This window comes from Acanthopagrus latus, chromosome 1 (assembly GCF_904848185.1).
Source record: "Acanthopagrus latus isolate v.2019 chromosome 1, fAcaLat1.1, whole genome shotgun sequence".
Taxonomy (NCBI): Eukaryota; Metazoa; Chordata; class Actinopteri; order Spariformes; family Sparidae; genus Acanthopagrus; species Acanthopagrus latus.
The window spans coordinates 5,563,371-5,582,198 of record NC_051039.1 but is presented as its reverse complement, the minus strand read 5'-3'; the positions used below and the strand labels follow the sequence as shown (position 1 = coordinate 5,582,198).

Genomic DNA, 18,828 nt, shown 5'->3' with positions numbered 1-18,828 from the left:
AATGATAGTTGGTGGAGAAGCAGCATCGGGGTTCTAGTCCGACCCATGATCCTTTGCCGTCTCTGCAAACCGTCCTATGAATAAAGTCATGAAAGGCCAGACAAAGACTTTTAAAAACAAAGAGGAAAAACTCCTTAAAGGAAAATGGAAATTGAAGGTTTTTGTCCAGAGTTTGAGAGATGGTGGATAAACTGTTTACCAAGAATTTAAATATTGTGTTTTTGTTTTAATATCGGTGACGTCTGATGACAGAAACACGTCTGTGGCGTTCTATAAAAGATCACACGGTGGCGTTAGAAGCACCAGTGACTTAAAGCTCCATTCTTGTTCCCACGTGGCCTCATTTTCCACCTAACTTACTTTAAATCTGCAGCTGATTCTGCCAACACACTGCCATGAAAGAGCAGCAGAAACAAGCCTTGCACAACTGCAGTGAAGTGTGGATCGAATGAGGCCCTCCACCCGAACATGTGTGCAGGTGTCAGGTAGCTCTGTGAACACACACCACCCCGCCCACTTCAACACACCCTGCCGTCAGGACAGGACGGGACAGGACGGGCCGACTTACACCTGGTGAACTGGTTCCACAGTTTGTCCTCCATTAGCTCCTGAAATAGATCCACGACGTTACATTTCACACAGCAGCAGCAGCTATAGACGTGACTCAGCTGAGAGGACATACCCTCAGTTTCACTTTGTGGGGATTTTAGGGGGAAGTTTCGATGACATGGCTGCAAACACATTACACATGCTGGTTTTTTCTTTTTTTTTGAGGCAGCTGAACGAAAGGAAAACTACAGTACAATGCCAGGAGGAGTAAAAGCTGTAATCTATAATAAATACTTGGACTTGGATCACACAGATTATCACATACACACACACACACGCACACACACACAGAGGGTTGACAGAAAACACAAAGGCAAACGAAGCTCCGCCCACCTAGCAGCAACGTCACTGTTCACCTTTCACAGGTGTCACATCCACTTCTCACTCAAGAAAAGGGTGATTCCCACACACACACACACACACACACACACACTCCTGCAGGCTGTCACTTCCTGGATACACCGTGTGTCCAGGCTGCTGCTGCTGTGGAAACTTTTTCACAAGTGTTTTGTTGCTGTTGGAGGAAGAGGAGGAGGAAGAGGAGGAGGAGGAAGAAGAGGGGGGAGCTCCGTCAGCCTACAGCCGCTCAGCTGCTCTCACAGTCGGATCGGATCAGTCCGGGACCTGAGCTCCGGGATGGCGGCCGTGAAGGCGCTGCAGCAGTGGTGCCGGCTCCGGTGTGAGGGATACCGGGACGTGTCCATCACCAACATGACCACGTCCTTCAGGGACGGCATGGCGTTCTGCGCCCTCATACACAAACACAGACCCGATCTGATGTGAGTACCAGGACCAGACCACACGGAGAGACCGAGTGAATGAACTGTGTGTGTGTGTGTGTGTGTGCATGTTGCCTGACTGCTTCCTGGCTGTTCAGGGAAGAAGCAGTCTGGTGGTTTGACCGCTGAGCTCGGTTGTAGGTTTCAGCAGTTGTTTGATGAAAAGCGGGACAAACTTTAGATTCGCGGGTCTGCAGGAAAACCAGGAGCAGGAGCTGAGCTGAGGATCTGAGGAGCCCAGAGACTGAAGGGGGGCCGGAAACACAGTTTACCTGACAACATGTGATGTTTTTATAACGTCTGTCAACACTGTTGCTAAATATTTATATCATGAAGTGGACCTGAGACTTCAGCAACTCTCAGGTCTCAGGTTCTTGTGAAATGCCAGATCAGTTAAAACAAATATAAGCGAACAAGGAATAATTAGAGCTGATAATATATCAGTTGGACATAATTATTGGCTGATATTGTCCTATGACAGATATAATGTATTGGCAGATGTGTTACCGTCATGAAAACTTTTATTTGAATTGAACAAAATGCAGAAAAATCATCGAATCATCCGCCTCCTCGAGCTGTTGTCAGTTGGTGCGCTAGCTAATGTTGCTAACGCCAGCTAGTCTACATCAACACTACCTTATTTTCTTCTTGCCAAAAAAATTATTTTGATCATTTGTTAATTAGTAGGTTGAGATTCACTGTCATTGAATTATACAGGCTCTGAGTTGCCAAGAAAAAGCTTTCAGGGGACTTTGCCGGAAAGTGTAACATTGGTAATGCTAATGTCAAAGCTAGCTAGCAAACTTTAACATCTTCTCAACTGTTTAAAATGTGGTTACAACGTCAGCCTGTCACAAAACACATTTTTATAATAATGTAATAATATAATCTAATATAAAATGCCATTAATATGGAACGACACAGGCTGTGAGCAGCCAATAAAAAAGCTTCTGTCATTTGTACAACAGACTTGCTAATGCCAGAGCTAGCTAGCAAACTTGAACGTCTTTTCAACTGTATTAAATGCGGTTACAATGTCAGCCTAATATCTTTTGATATTTTTTTAATTTGTAGGTTGAAAATGTCATTAATATGCAACGGTACAGGCTGTGAGCTGCTGATAAAAAGCTTTCAGGGACTAGTGCGGCAAATTTAACATTTCCAATGCTATAGCTAAAGCTAGCTAGCACACTTAGACGTTATGGCCCATCAATAAAAGCTTCCAGGACATCGTAATGGATGCTCTTTTGTAGATTAATGTAAAATTAGACATTACCTTTTTCTGCTGTAAAGTGTACCATGACTTGTTCGGCAAACTTAACAATGCTAATGTGAAGGCTTGTAATGCTAACATTGCTAATGCTAGCTAGCTAGTCCTGGAGAGCAGTGCAGCATCCTGGTCACATACTGTAAATAGAAATGAGACATCTTCAAGTCTTTTCCACGATTCTTGATCGCTGACGAAACACTGAAACCTATACTTTTACTTATGACCCACAAACTTTGTTAGAAGCTCGAACCAACCAGAGTTCTTGCGCAGAGATAGAAAAAAATCATTTTGGACCAGAAAAGGTTAATTCATCCAATCTGTAAAATATTACCTCACACCTTTTACATATCTGTGTTTAAAGGACACATTTGAGGGATTGTTGACAAAAAAAAGAAAAATGTGTATTATTGATATATCTGTATCAGCATTGACCCCAACAATCACGTATCAGTCGGGCTCTTTGATTAATGTTTAGTTATGTTAAACGTACAAATATTGTATACCTAATTGAAGAATAAAAGAAACCACTTCTGAGAACTCAATGATAAAATTTAGACACCACTTATATGTCCAGGTGTGACCATCTGTCTGCCTGTATGTGATCCGACCTGCTCCGTCACACTAAAATTGAAGATAGGAGGTTACAAGTTGTACATCTGTTAATCTGGATACGTGGCTAAGTGCTTGAGCCTGAATGGAATCAATCAATTTGTTTTGCTTCCAGAACAGCCACATATCGTGCATACTTCAATAATAGGCCACTACACTGAAAGAGATCGGCCTCAGGCAAAGAAAGAGCACTTTGCTCTACCTCTTTAAAGAAACGCTCGTTGTTATAAATCAAAGTTGCACAAACCATAGCTGATCCTCAGATCTCATCCTGTTCAGGGCTGCGCCTAGCGATGTTTATCATCACTGAAGGAAAAATACTCAACACATGTTGCATCAGTCCATGGTGATGTCTCAGCATCGCTTGTTTTGTCTTACAAGACCGAAAGAAATTTGATTTACAACAATATGAAAAGGAGAACTGCACCAACTCCTCACATTTAAGAAGCAGGACCTGGTATATGTTTGTAATCTTTGCTTGATAAACATCTAAAAGGAGTTGTTAATGATCCAAATACTGTCGTTTGATTTTCTGTTTAATGACAAATCAATGAATCGACTAATTGTCTCAGCTCTTCCAACCTCTGTGCCCCCTGTTAGTGCAGTCGGAGCTGAAAATCCAAGTTGAATGGGATCTCGTACAGTTCGTCTCCGCTGCTTATATCAAATGCTTGTTACTCATTTTTTACAGGAAACTAAAGAGGACATGCCCTTTGTTTGTTTTTTCTCTTGCCAGGACTTTGTGATAACTCCTGGGGAATTTCCAGCAGGGAATAATGGTTAATATTTTGTACTTGACAGCTGCAAAGTGGCGCAAGATGGTCTGAATAAGACCTGTCAGCGTCAGACTTTGGTTTAATTTTTTCAAAATATTCCAAAGAACTGACTCATCGTCTGTAGTTGAACATTGGCCAGTTTCACACAGAGACGCCTGGTTTTGTTCCAGTGAGGCCATTGTGGCAGATAGTTTCAGTTTAAGAGGAGACGCAGCTGTTCCAGTCGTCTCCATCACTGTTTTTACCTGCAGCCATATTTCACGTTTGCATGGGCTGAAGCACTAATAAAAGTTAAAGTTAAAGGCCTCAGGTCACTAAATATAAACACTTGGAGGCCTGCGATGAACGCAGGCTGAGCTTTCTGCAGAAGTGTCAGTGTCATGACACGCTGGCTGCAGACATGTGACACTATGTGTAATGAATTGAAAAGTCATGCTGTCAGTGTCACCACATACGTTGTTGTGCATGACTAAATAACGACGTGCCTCGACTGTCTGTAAACAAACAGATGAGGAAGGGAAGTTGGATGTTCTGGTGTTTAGTCACTCATTTTCTTATCTCATCTGTTGCAGCGACTTCGACTCACTGAAGAAGGAAAATGTTTACGACAACAACAAACTGGTAAAACATGTTTACATTCTGCATTTTGACCTCTGAACACTTTGAATTTTTTTGTCGTGACAAACTCATGTTTCCTGTTCACACAAAGGATATCAGTATAAAAGATTTCTTAATACCGATCATTAATCTTCCAGTTAACAAACTTGTTCAAGACTGAAATATTTCAACAACCACAGGATGAATCCTCATGACTTAAAAGTTCCTCGTGCCGTTCTAGACCTTGCCATCCTCACTGATCAGCAGGTGGCAGTCACATGCTACAGTGCACCAGCGTAGGAAGGGAAGAAGAAAACTACAAGCTAGCAAACACTTGTTGTGTCTCAATTCAGGGTCTGCATCCTTCAGAGGAGCATTTGAAGGCCACTTATGTCACAACGCCACGCAAAAGCTGTCTCAGTCTGAAGGCTCTTCCAAATGCAGCCTTCTTTTCCCTCTTTTTGGAGGATGCACGGCTACTGTCCTTCACATATGTGGCCTCACATATCCCAAGATTCTTTGCGTGCCCGAAAAAGAAGAAAGAAAGAGAGAAAATGGAGACATCGCGTGGTGTAGATCGTCACTTTCACAGCCCAAAAATCATGATGTAAGGAAACACTCCAAAGGCGAGACCGTCCCATTTAACAACGGTTGACACAGCCTTCGAAGACCACAAAGGTCGGGTCCTTCGAAGGATGCAGACCCTGAATTGGGACACAGTGATTGAAGTCAACCATGCTGACTCTAAAGACCGTTTCAAATATTTTATGAGGAAAGAAATGCATTCAACACATCTGTCAGACCTGAAGAAAACAGATAATGCGTGTGCGTTTAGCTGAAAGCACCACTGTGCCGCCAGCATGACTATAGAAGTGTAGATAATCTGAATTTATGGTTATATTAGATCTTATACAGCACTTAAGTTTCACGTTAAGTTTGCTGGTTTATATTATAAAATATCTGATCATAGACTAAATAAACACAACTCTTTTCATACTTGACATGATGCTGTTTATATATTTGCTGATTAAATATCAGAAAGCATCAACGTTCATTCTCGACCTTTGGAAGAATTTTAATGAGCTTTTCTAAAATCAAGATCCTCCTAACAGCTCAGACTTCAGACGTGTTGAGCTGTCCTGACGTTTTAAACACCAAATGATTTATAAATCAATCCAAACGTGCAGCTGAGCAGATGTGATGGATGGTGAAAGCAGCTGTTACCTGCAGCAGCTTGCAGTGGCTTCAGCGTGTCTGTTGGCTCTGGATGTTGCTTCAGCAGCTCATGTTGGGTAACAGCGAACTTTCAACATCCTGAAGCGTCAGAGTTTGAACATAGTTAAGAGGAGAAGTCACTGCCAATGATGGAGTGTTTAAATCTGGGCACTTTGACGTTGGCTGGTTTGTTGCATTCTTTACTTTTCATTTTCTTCCCGGAGCTTCGTTATTTGGACTCTGAGCTCCGGGACTCACACAAACTCAACATCACAGACTTTTTTTTTTCCCAAGTAGAATGAAAAACCTACATTAAACCGTGATTATGTGACACGATTCACGTTCTGAACTGAAACAAAGCTGAAACCACGGGCTGGTAAATAAATCGATAATCTGTAAGAGATTAAAGGGGCCATAGGGCACAGCAGAGTAAACAGTGTTTTTATGGCTCCGCTCATCGTCTGATTACTCATTAAGTTCGGCCTCTGCTGCTCGCTGGCCTGTCTCTGCTTGTTGTTTTCTTTCTGCTTCCATGGAATCGCTGAATGGGGGATCCAGTTTGGAAATTCCTGACACCCAAGCGGCTCTTTAAACACACGAGGCGTAGATTCAATCTGTGGTCAGAAATATGATGTCTGAACAAAAGCAAGAGATGCACAATAGAAAACACGGGTGAGATGATCATCTGTAATCTAATAGAGAGGCCCTCAGTGAGACAGAAAGTTAATATAAATGAAGTGTTTCAAAAAAAAAAAGGATCAGCATCTATCAACAGTCTTGTTTTCCTCAGAGTCTAAACATGCTGATTTTGGCTTAAACTCTCTTGAGAAATGTTTCCTCGGTCTTGGAAGAAGAGTCTAGTAAAATAAAGCTGCAAAAGGAAATCTTTCTGTGGGACTCTCACTGTTTCAAACATGCTCTTGAACACTAACATCAAGCAGCAAAATTGTCATATGAAGTGCGTTTGAACGCAGAGTGTTATTTTTCTTTTGGGCCTCACAAAGTCAGACGGTGCTTTTTATGTGATTTCATCGGCCCATTTCCGTCTTTTGGCCGCACGGCCTGGATTCTAAAAAAAAATAAAAAAAAAATAAAAAATCCACCCCGCATTTCTCCCATTCTGTTGGATAAAGTCGATGTTGTTTTGTTTGCAGGCCTTCAAGGTTGCAGAGGAGGAGTTGGGAATTCCAGCTCTGCTGGATGCAGAAGACATGGTGGCTCTTAGGATTCCTGACCGCCTCAGTATCCTGACGTATGTCTCGCAGTATTACAACTACTTCCACGGACGCAACCCGAGTGAGTATCAGTGTGTCTGCCGGCGTCTCTGCCTTTTGTTCCCTTCTCCCCTGTAACATCTTGTCCAAACTTCTATCTGTGCGTTTGCTGCAGTTGGTGGTATGGCAGGTATAAAGCGCCCGGCTGAAGAGCCGACAGGGGAACCGTCCGGGAAGAAGAACCAGCCGGTGACGGCCAAAGTGTTCCCCTCGTCCAAACCTGCCAGAGAGAACAGCCCTCCCCCCTCCTCCAACATCACCAGGCCCGCTCCTTCCCCAAAACAAAGCAGAAATGTCAAGCAGGTAACCTTTACCGCCTGAATACTTCACACACAAACATCATGAATCACATTTAAGAGTCCAGGAAGTGTAGACAAGACTCGAACACATTAAAGCTGTGAAGGTCGGTTGTTTCTGTCCCAAACTGCTTTTACAAAACCAACAAATATCACAAAGCAAGTAGCTGTAGTCATTTGCACCTTATTAAAACCTTTCTCCTCCTCTCCCTCTCCTCTTCTAGGACGTTCTGGTTGAGAAGTCCAATCAGACGGGCACCTTAAGTAGCAAATGTGCGTCCTGCAACAAGCACGTTCACCTGGTGCAGCGACACCTGCTGGACGGGAAGCTCTATCACAGGAGCTGCGCCAAGTAAGAACCCATGAAATGAACGAGATCGCAGCTGATCCACAGAAATCGTGCCACCAGAGGGATCATAGCTGTTTTTGATTAAAATCAGTTAATGGATTGATCAATCTGAAAAAAATCAGCACTAACTTGTGATTCCGTCTTTTCAGGTTGCTGTCGCCTACAAACACATCTGCACCTTTCAGAGATTTACCCACAAACACCCCAGCTCCCAAATTCACTCCTGCACCAGACGCCACAAAAACCAACACAGGTACTTCCACCAATACTCCCTCCAGACTGGGACCCACGTGGCTTACGGAGAAACCCAGCACCACCCCGAGCTTCTCCAGCACCTTTTCTACTCCGTCTCCCTCCCGGCCTGCTTCCAGTCTCTTTTCTGCTGCTAAAGACACTCAGACATCTTTGGTCTCTAAACCGACACCTTCACGGACCGCAGCTGAGTCCACCTTCACCACCACCACTACTGTCACGCCCAGGCCCACCCCTGCTCCTCGCACCTCCACCACAGCGGCGAAGACTCTGCAGTCCAAGCTCAATTTCTTCCAATCGGACAACACCGCCAACAATGAAGAGAAAAAGACCACAACGGCCAGCATCGACATAAATAAAGGGTCGAACGTGAGCGGCAAAGTCCAGCAGGCCACAGCAGGTCAGGCTGTGACTGTGCTGGTGAACGTTGGCGGCAGAAAGGAAACAAGTGTGAGCTCGAACACCGGCGGTGCAGGCGGAGATCCAGGAAAGGTGGGCGACGGCGGCAAGTCGAAAGCATCAGCAGCAGCCTTCATCTCCAAGAAGCTGACGGAGGAGAACAACAACAACAGCAGTAAACCATCGTGGACAAATGTGGTGCTGAAGAAAACTGACAAGTGAGTAATGGAAGGCCACACAGACAGACAGACAGACAAAGAGCTGCTGTGGACTGACCTCTGCTGGTCATCAGCAGTACTTCAATATACAACACAGGGAAGGTTATTAGTCTGCTGGAATTCATTGCTGCTGCACATTGTTCAAGAGAATAATAAAGATTAGTATTATTAGTAAAAACATGTTCTTCAAATATTCAGGGAGCCATAATTTCAAATATGTTCCTTAAATTACAAGAAGTATGTGAGAACTAAAAATGTAAATCTGGGTGAAAGTGCAAATCCTACTTGGCAGAAGATGCTCATTATGTGGAACTGCATGTTTTAGAATAACGTGTTTTAATATTAAACTGAGTGAGTGTGCAAAGTAACAAGTTACGTAAGTTATAAATAATTAACGTAGTGGAGTAAAAAAAATACCAATTTGCCTCTGAATTGTAGTTTGGTAGAAATATAAAGTAACAGATGATAGAAATGTTAAAGTAAAGTAAAACTACCTTTACATCGTTCTTACTTTAGTAAGTGTACTTAGTTGAGAATTTAGCTTTTCTTCTGAAATCATGAACTTGATATTTAATTCAGTTGTGTTGTTTGTGTTTATGTGGCTGTCGTGTGTGTGAAGGTCTTGAATAATCAGCGTCTTTAATGGTGCTGATGGAGATTTTAATAAAGAATTAATACGACTTCTCCTCCAATCAGACCTTCAGTGGTCGAGACCCCAAAGAGGGAGCCGGAGGCAGTCAGAGGGAGAGTGAAGCTGAGAGTCGACTCGTCGCTCCTCGCCGACCTGCACACTCCCGACACCAGGACATCCTCTCTGAGCCCGGCCAGCGGGAGTGGACCGAGAGCCAGAACCCCAGAGAGAGGAGCCTCGAAGCCCGGCGCCGCATCACCCAGCACCACAGGTGGAACTCACACAGTTCATACTCTACATTACATTAAAATGGCTACAGTGAACAGCACTGATTGTCTCATTAGAATGCAGTGTTATGATGGGAGATCTTGGGTCCTGGCACATGTACCACCATGTCACCTGCTCTCCCCAGAAGCAGGAAATCACGTCCTGCCACGCTGCAAAAACTGCAGCCTGAGAAACACGACATGGCCTCCAAACATCTCAGATCACAACATCCTGGAACAAGTGCGATCAATGGAAGCCCAGCAGCACTTTGCACAGCCTCTATAGATCAATAAAGTTGTATTTAATTGAACTAAATTGAGCTGAATTTAATTCAACAGAAGTAACGTATGTGTAAGGGAGCTCCTTGTTCCTCTGGGACTCGTGTGTGAAGAAGGAATTGAAGTTTAGTTTGATTTGTTTTTTTTCTCAGCAGCATCAGAAAAGGAGTCTCCTGCAGACTGGAGGTTGAAACTCAAGCCTGTCTCCAAAGACGCCAAGTAAGACCTGATTTATTTAGGTTTTATTGTCTTCGACTTCTTGAGTTTTGTCTAATATTCTGTGCTTCCTGCTGAAGGTCCAGTGTGTAGGATTCAGGGGCAGAAATAATCTATTATCAGATGAAACTATGACTCCTTGAGTTTGCGTTACCTTAGAATAAGTCTTTTTATATTCATGGAGTCTGCTGTGTCAGCCTAGAGCGGACAAACTTGAGAAGAGCATTTTTTGTGGGTTTTTTTTTAGCATGGAGTGTGAGATGAGGGGTGTTCAGCTAGTTTCAGTCTGCCACCGCTCCACTAGATGTCACTCAATCCTTCACACTGGACTTTAATTTCTTCCTTTACTGGCTCACGTCCTGATTTCAAACCTCCAGCAGGGATAATCTGCACGTGGGCGAGCTCACAGCGCATCAGCATCGTCAAGCGTTAACTGTATGGCCGTTTTTTTTTGTTTTTTTTTAAATTCTGTCCTGTCCATCCATCCATCCTTTGATCCTTCATCCATCTATCCAACCACTCGTCCCGCAGGAAGCCTGAACCTGCTGCTCCTCCAAATGGCTCGGCCATCATTTGTAGTCGGAGCGTTCGGTCGCTCCTCTTCCGCCACATGCATGTGAGCCCCAAATGGTGTCAAGACGGAGTAGAGTCCTCCGTGGTGCAACATATGCTCCGTGCTCAGAGTTCCTTTCCCCCAGATGACCTTCCCCTCCCGCTCTCATGAATCAGAACTGTAGCGAGACAGAGAAGGAACGACTTGTAGGAGCAGATAAATTGCCATTAATTAAATTCTGTCTCTGTTATTTTTTTCCTCCATCCATCCACAGACCGGCTGCTCCTGCACTGTCCTCTCCTAAACCCTGGGCTAACGGAGCTGGAAAGTCACAGACCTCAGAGCTGTCTGTGGGACCTTCTCCCTCCCCGGGTCTCCACAGCTCCAGCATTTCTGTCACTCCACCAGCACCAAAGGGTAAAAATGATCACCTGTGTTGTAATACTGGTCTGTGTTTGAATATGAATTAAACAATTATACCTACACCCGCTTATTTTGTTCTTTAATCCTCTTTTATTCTAACATAAATATGTTTCTACAAGAAACGGTTTAAATATATGAACAACACCTCTCAGGGTTTCTTCCATCCTTTGTCTTTGTTTTTAACACTATTTATTTATTTAATCTCTTTCTGTTTCAGGATTCCTGAATGGTCAGGGAGACTCAACAGAATCAAAAGTTTCCAAGGTAATGAACCGCAGATGGATAATAAGTTTGCTTTTGCTCATTTCGCATCATTTTGAGAGTTAATATAAGTACATAATATAGTATATAGAATATAGAATAGTTTGAGAATAAACTATATAAAGCATTTTAACCATCAAGAAGCTCCAGTGTGACGGATTTAGTCATATCAAGCAAAAAAGGTTGCAAAATACAAACATGTGAATGTGCCTCTCTGCTGTCTGTGTTTAATTTGTCCATTCTGGGCTTCTGTAGAAACATGGCCAACTACTTTTTCTCTCCTCAAAGTAAAACTACTTCTTTAGGTTTAACTGGGACAGCATGAGTTCTGGTAACGCCTGTCGGTGGCGCAGTCATGTCGTTTTGGGAGTGGAGTTAGAAACACTAAAACCAACACATTCACCAAGTAAACACTAATTAGAACATGATTAATATTTTGTATTACATTTCTTCCAATAAGATTTTTCCATTTCTGCCCCTAAATCCTACTAACTGGACCTTTTTACTAAAGCATTCATTCAATAATATAATCACATATATTTTTTATCCATCATATTTGAGTATCCACAACCTGCATCCGTGTTCTTGATCTGTTTGTGTTTCACGTTTAGACTAAACCAGACTACATTCACAAAGACGATATCATGAAGGAGCTGCAGGACATCGAAGACAATCTGAACGAGCTGGAGAAGAGAGGAGTGGAGCTGGAGATGAGGCTCCGCGGCTGCGAGGAAGGTGCGATGACAAACACACGAGCACTAAATGAGCCTCCTCTTTTAATAAGCAGTGATTTAAAAACCGGCAGATTTAGAAGATGGCGTGTACGTAGGATTGACCGTGTGTGTGTGTGTGTTTTGTGTGTCAGAGGGTGAAGATGACTCTCTCATGGACGAGCTCATGGTCGAGTGGTTCAGCTTGATCAGGAACAAGCAGGTGGCCATGCGCCGGGAGTCTGAACTGGTCTACATGTGAGTACACACACACACACACACACATACTTAGAGAAGGGGCATGCCACTATTTAGCGATTAGTGAAACAGACTTGTGGCCAGAAGGTTGACAGTTTGAATTCCCAGTGTCCTCCCACCTCCGTCCCACAGCAGGACGTCCTGGAACGAGACAGACTCGCCCCCCCGCAGGCTGCCGTGGACAGAGAAGTGTGAAGCAGGATGCTGCTTAACACCACAAACGCAATTATTCTTTTACCAAATTAAATGTTGAAGTCCTTCAGCTAGGCCTGTCACGTTAATTACACTATCGACTTATCAGTGTGTCTACGTGACTTTGAACATTTTTGTTCTGCTGACCTCGATATCGCCCGTTGTGTCCTTGTTGTGTTCGCCAACATTTTGGCCGACATGATGCCAGAATACCTCGCAGGGTTTTACCCACAATTACAAGACTGTTCACTATAAGAACAGCTCATTTTACATTTGATTTATTGATTTGGTTGTAAGGCTTATTTTATTTATTTAGAATTTTGAAATAAAGATTTGACGTTACATCTCTAATGTCTGAATATTATGAATCAAACATCCTCTGCTCTTTAAAAGGATGAACATGAGTTATTACACTTTTTATAGTGCCAGCATCTCATAAAACAGTCTTTCAAATGACAATAATACTGTTAATCGCAGTTGCTGATATATGTATCGTCCAACAACATGTCGTTATCAACCTCAACCGAGGCAAAAGAAGAAAAATCTCTTTTAATAATAATAATTTGAATCCAGATCTACATTTAAAATACACACATTGTGGGATTTATGGAGAAAAAGTTGACAATAAAGTGTAGAAGGATTTTGTACAAGTGGTTCAGACACTGAGCTCCCTCCACTGAGTTACAGGCATTTAAAAGCTGCTTTAATTAATATTTTTTATGTTAACAATGAATCAGATCCACAAATTATTATCATCCACTGCATTTTAAATTGTTTTAGCGACTTTCAGCTTATTGTTTTGGATTCGCAGGAATGAGGAATGAGTCCTACAGCCTGGAGATGAGTTGAGCATTATTACAGTGCTGCCAAAGGAAAAATCCAACTGGCTTTTTTCCTTTTTTCTTTTCTTTTAACCTCCTAATACCCGATACAATAAGTCATCTCTGCAGCATTTTCATTATGGGAATTAAGTTACTTGTAAATGTTACAAAGTGTCTCAAGAAAATGTTTTCGGACGGCCGTCAAAACATGTTGCAATTCACTGAAGGTTGAACATCTGTTAAATGTTTGATTCACCTAATTTTGCCAGAGCTTTGAACAGTTTTAGGTGATAGTAACAATACAACACTTTATTTCAATTCACATTTGTTTATCGTTATTATTGTGTAGTGGGAGGACCCAGGACCTGGAGGAACAGCAGCCCAGTGTGGAGCAGGAGCTCAGGAGACTGATGGACAAACCAGGTGAGGATTTGTGGGTGAGAGCAGATTCAACAAAACCTGAAACGGATCGATCAACGGGGGCTTAACAATGTGTTTCGTGTTTGAGCAGATCATCTGAAAACAAGCCGGGACCGCAAGAGAGAAGAGGAGCTGATGGCCAAACTGGTGGAGATCGTCAATGACAGGAACGCCATCGTGGAGGGTCTGGACGAGGACAGACTCAGGTGTGTTTTGTTACTGATAACCAGATTCTGCTCACACGAGCTCGACCGCATGTCAAGAATATAAATATTATTCTCTCAGTTGGATTTGGCAAATGTAATGTGATTTTCCTCGGGCCGTGATCCGCCCTTCTGCGTAGCTTTCGTGAAAATCGGGGCATTAGTTTCATCTGTAATCCTGCTGACAAACAGACAAAACAAACCACTTGAAAACGTAACGCCTTCGGTGTCGGTGAAATTACTCGCGTCAGAGTGAAGAGCCAACCTCCGAAATGTGTCGCTGCCCCTCGTGCTCGCAGACTCATCTGCCGTCTGTGTGAATACAGTAAATGTACCAACTGCTGTTAATCACTTTTCTGTGTGTTCTCAGGGAGGAAGAGGAGGACGAGGAGCTAAACAAGATGATGAAGACTTTCAGTGAGTGTCTCCACCACCTCCACAGGCCGTCTGACCCTCCCGCCGCTCTGCTCATTAGTTATCTCAACCCCGGTGTCACTGCAACTTAGTTGGCTTATAAATTATCCAATTGAGGATTTCCATCATGGACGCCTCTAATTGAAGTAGATAGAATTCTCATTGTGGTTTATGCGAATGTGTTTGTGTGTGTGTGTGTGTGTGTGTGTGAATGTGCTGCATTTTTAAGGGTGCCACTGGGCGATGTTTTCATCTCATTTGATCTAATGACTGCTAATGGAAAAAGCATCAAACAAAATGCTCCCCCTTCTTTTCGTCGGCAGCGTTTCCTATTAGACAAATGGATAATGTAGCTGGTTAATTTGACCCTCTGATAGAATAGAGTTAAAGCCGGCTTCATTTGCAATTCATGACCGGGAAAGCAGGGCTGAAATTGAGGAGATTTATTGAACTTCAGCGGAAAAGGTCGTTATGCTACAGCGAACGAATGCCGACCGTGGGCTAAAGACTAGCCATTTCAATTTAATGTATTCATAAAGTTAATGCCAAAGTTTCACAGTTCATTCCCGCTCTGAGTGATGCGACAGTTTCCACACACATGTTGTATCACATCATACGCACGACACAACTTTGGGATTCACTGGCAGCTGTTTGTGAAAAATCTCATAACTCAACCGGAGCTCCATTCCCTGGATAAACTGACTCTGAATCAGTCCACTAAATACATTAAACCACATTAAACTATCACAGCAGACGAGCTTCAGCTTTGTGAACTCCCACAGGTGAAACAGACCTAGCTTGATAGCTAAACCGGCTAAAAACAAACTTTTGTGCAGGATTTTCTTTTTGCTTGTGATAAATTTCATATAAATACAATAATATGTGCAGTACTGTACTACTGATGTAGAAGATGGTCATTTTAAGAGAAAACACCCCTTCTCCTTATGTTAGTGTCATATATGCAGTTTAGAAACGCAGGCTACCAGCTAGCAGTTAGCTAACGTTATACCGACAAACATCTCGCTCTTCTCTGCTCACGTGTGTTGGAATTTTTTTTTGGTTGTTCACAAATCAGTCCACAGTTGCTACATTTGGCTTGAACTGACATTTCAACTGTTCATGAAGCGCTAAATTCTCTGCACAAGTGACTTTTTTAAGAAAAGACTGTGGCTCCAATGTGTAGCGCTGCTGCAGGGATGTCAGTGCCTCATATTTAAAACTGCTTTCATTATTTTTTTGGGGGTCATTTTGGGGCAGAACTCCTCTACAAACTATAAATCATTCATGTTTGTTGCTAACATTTTTAAGCAACCACCTGCTAGACACGGAGCAACGTTAGCATTTGTTTGGAGTAATGTTTCTGAGAAATGTAAGTGCAATATTCACAAACTTTAAGCTCTTTTTTGGTCTCCACCGACTCGGTTCACGCTGAGCTGTGATACAAACAAATAAAAATCTACCGCAAGATCAGAACAAACGTATGGCGTTTGTAGAGCTGCAAACAGTGGTTTTAAATTGATTGGAACATTTTTTTTAAATATTCAAAAATGAACAAAACATGCCTGTTATGTTTACCTGTGTTTCAACTTTTGCTAACCTCTCCTCCTTCTCCCTCTCTCTCCGTCTGTCTTTCCATCTCTCAGACATAAAGAAAGACAAACCGAAGAAAAAGTCTCCGATGTCCAAACTGTTCGGCTGGGGGAACAAGAAGGAGGGATGATGCTCGCGGAAACACAGCGCCGTCGCTCGCTTTGATGATTTCTGCTGCTCTTGCTGTAGTCTTAATGTCAGTGTACTCAGCCTGTGATTCATGGGATAACATGGATGTGTGCGTGTGTATGTGTGTGTTTGTGTGTATACAATATGTGTGAGTGAGTGTGTGAGCTGTCATTTTGAGCGCTTATAGAAAAATGCCCTTCCCTCTGTCGACTGCATCACTCAAGATCTGACGTTACCCCTGCCTGCCAGTGAGACACACACACACACACACACACACACACACACACACACACACACACACACACGATGCTGCTGAGGGGTTAATGACTCACCAGCCGTGATGTGATTGGGTTCAGTGCTCCAGTTGTTAGTTTTAATACCCTTCTAGTCTTAATCTGTCTACTTAATGCTGTCAAACACACACACACACACACACACACACTTCCTCTCCTTATACACAGCGATGCTAAGATGCTAATACGAGTTAAAGTTCACAGGTCAGACAGCGGTTTTCTGCTCTGTGCTGTGTTGAGGTGCAGTCTACATGCTGCTGGTGACTCTGAGGGTCCCTCTCTGACCCGGCTGTCGTGGATTACATGTTGAATGAGTTTCTCTTTTAGTCTTAAAGGTCTCTCTCTGTAGTTTTCTGTCAAACACGGGCCTCATTTTTCTCAGACAACGGCAAGTTTACTGAGAGCGCTGCCCTTCGATAAGGTGACATGTACTGTTTTTGTTTTTTTTTAAACACTTTTTAGACCAGTGGCTTCAAACCTGCAGTTCATGAGCATTTCCTCTTGTGTCTCAATTTCTTTGCTCCTCATGAATTACGGGATAATTTAATATCTTCAGGGCCTCAAATTAAGAGTCTGAGAGGGAATAATCCCTCCTAAGCCGAACTTGTCACAGCCTGCAGGTAAATACAACCTGCGATGAGTGTCGTAAGTACTGTAGGCGAAGCTTTGTAGCAAGAGTGCTGTGAGTCGAGCAAGATTTGGGAAACACAGTTCTAGACACACACTCGTGTGTGTTTAGAGCATCTTAGACCGTTGCGAACAGCAGAGTACTCTCAAATGTTCACTAATTAATAATTTAGAGCTTTGAACAGCACATTGAGGTCATTCAGAGAAGATGATCCTTTAGTGAAAAGCTCCAAATCATTAGTAAGTTGTTTTTAACATTAGACACTCATGAATTGATGCATATTCGATGCTCCAACATCATTGGAAGAATCTTTTTGTTTTTCTTTTTTGCTGCATTTGTCCATTGACTAGAGGAAAAGGATGAATCTTGTTGGTGTCTTCGGCTGGTCCATATTGGATCTGTATTCCTACATTATGTTTTAAATGCTTCCTGTTTAACTTGTGAGGCACCAGTCTATTATTTTAAGTCATTTTTCACAGGCACTGAAGCAAACTTTAAAATATCTTGTGTTGGGACCAAACTGCTTAATGTCATTGCAACCAGATTGTTACCACACATAATTTAACATTGTATATATGTTAATGTGATTGTCCCCTTTGTTCCCTGATATCTCAGCTGTATATATTGTATAAAGTTTACAACAGTGTGATTATTAAATGGAGAAATAGGACTGGATTTTAACCAAATGACTAATAAATGTACTCAAATGTTAAGAAGTTGACATCCTTAATTGCTCATGGTGCTCTGGACAGTCTCTCAGGAGCAGAGTTAGTGCTTCTTCCAGAAACTTAAATGAAATAAACTTGTATTGTGATGGTTTTTATCCGGGCTCAGCAATGATTTGATGATATTTAGTCCCAGCAGGATTTATCTTGCAACAAAACAGGGATGATGTATTTTCTCTTTGCCACCACTAGGAGGCAGCATGAGACTTTCCATGTCACTGAGAGCCCACATGTACACAGGCGAACATAATAATCTGGTTCAGTATGTTTGATCTGTGGAGAGGACAAATACACTAAAAGGTCCAAACCCAGCGGCAGAACGAAAGACGCAGATTATTTTTAATATAAGTTTAACATTTCGATTCTATTCTTAAGTTTAAGTTTTCATGCTCTGATTGTTCTTCTATTCTCAAAACTGCAGACAGACGACACAGTCTTCCCTCCTGCTACGTCTGTTTAGACTTCTCTAGTGAAACTATGACATAGTGTTGTTGTGTATAATTCTTTACTCTAGTAAGAGATCAGTTTGAACCTAAAAACCTAAATAAAGCACAGAATCCATTTGAGGTTAAAGGTCGGTAACAAACTTAATGTCTCCTTCTGATTCTGCATTTTTGTGGCTGCAGATGCTGTTTTTTGTTTTTTAAGTACATTAAACTCTTCCTTCAACAAAGTGAGAACAATTATGACTATTTCACAGCCAGGTTTCACAGGAACATTTTTTAATTTCTTTATCTGTAAAGCTGCAAATTACGAATCACAAAATTGCCACAAAGTACTTCAGAGTCTGTGCAGCGTACAAAACCTGTGATATTACTTAGTCCCTCAAGTTAAACTATAACGACACGTCTGCAAAGTGACAAGAAAAAGGTTAATATTCACCTCAGAGATTGAACTCACAATTATTTAAATTGTCAGTTAATCTGCAGATATTTGTCTCGATTAATCAAGTAATCTTTTAGTCTATAAATTGTCATCACAAGTGAACACGTCCTCAAATTGTTTCTTGTGTCGGCCCAAAGCCCAAAACACAAAGACTCTTTATTTATCGTCATAAATGACAAAGAAAAACATGATATTCTTATATTTACGAAACTGGAACCAACACATTAATGATGGACTGATTATCAAAACAGTTGTTGATTAATTTTCTTTTGATTGACTAATCGATTA

The 18,828-nt window shown here is 42.2% G+C and overlaps 1 protein-coding gene across 2 annotated transcripts; it reads left to right on the top strand.

Annotated features, from left to right (window-relative positions):
* The first annotated feature begins 1,002 nt into the window (after positions 1–1,002).
* Positions 1,003–17,753, top strand: micall2b (mical-like 2b). 2 transcript variants are annotated; one of them, XM_037093401.1, is made up of 16 exons: positions 1,003–1,388; positions 4,616–4,664; positions 7,010–7,151; positions 7,245–7,432; positions 7,650–7,777; positions 7,924–8,643; positions 9,340–9,545; positions 9,972–10,038; positions 10,863–11,005; positions 11,229–11,275; positions 11,884–12,007; positions 12,138–12,240; positions 13,603–13,676; positions 13,765–13,879; positions 14,247–14,293; positions 15,934–17,753. In XM_037093401.1, the coding sequence occupies exons 1-16, from the start codon at positions 1,246–1,248 to the stop codon at positions 16,008–16,010; spliced, it is 2,373 nt and encodes a 790-aa protein (XP_036949296.1). In that variant the 5' UTR covers positions 1,003–1,245; the 3' UTR covers positions 16,011–17,753. The 2 variants fall into 2 exon arrangements, with proteins under 2 accessions (XP_036949296.1, XP_036949298.1); XM_037093403.1 differs by having other exon boundaries at positions 1,004–1,388; positions 9,975–10,038.
* Positions 17,754–18,828: the final 1,075 nt, after the last annotated feature.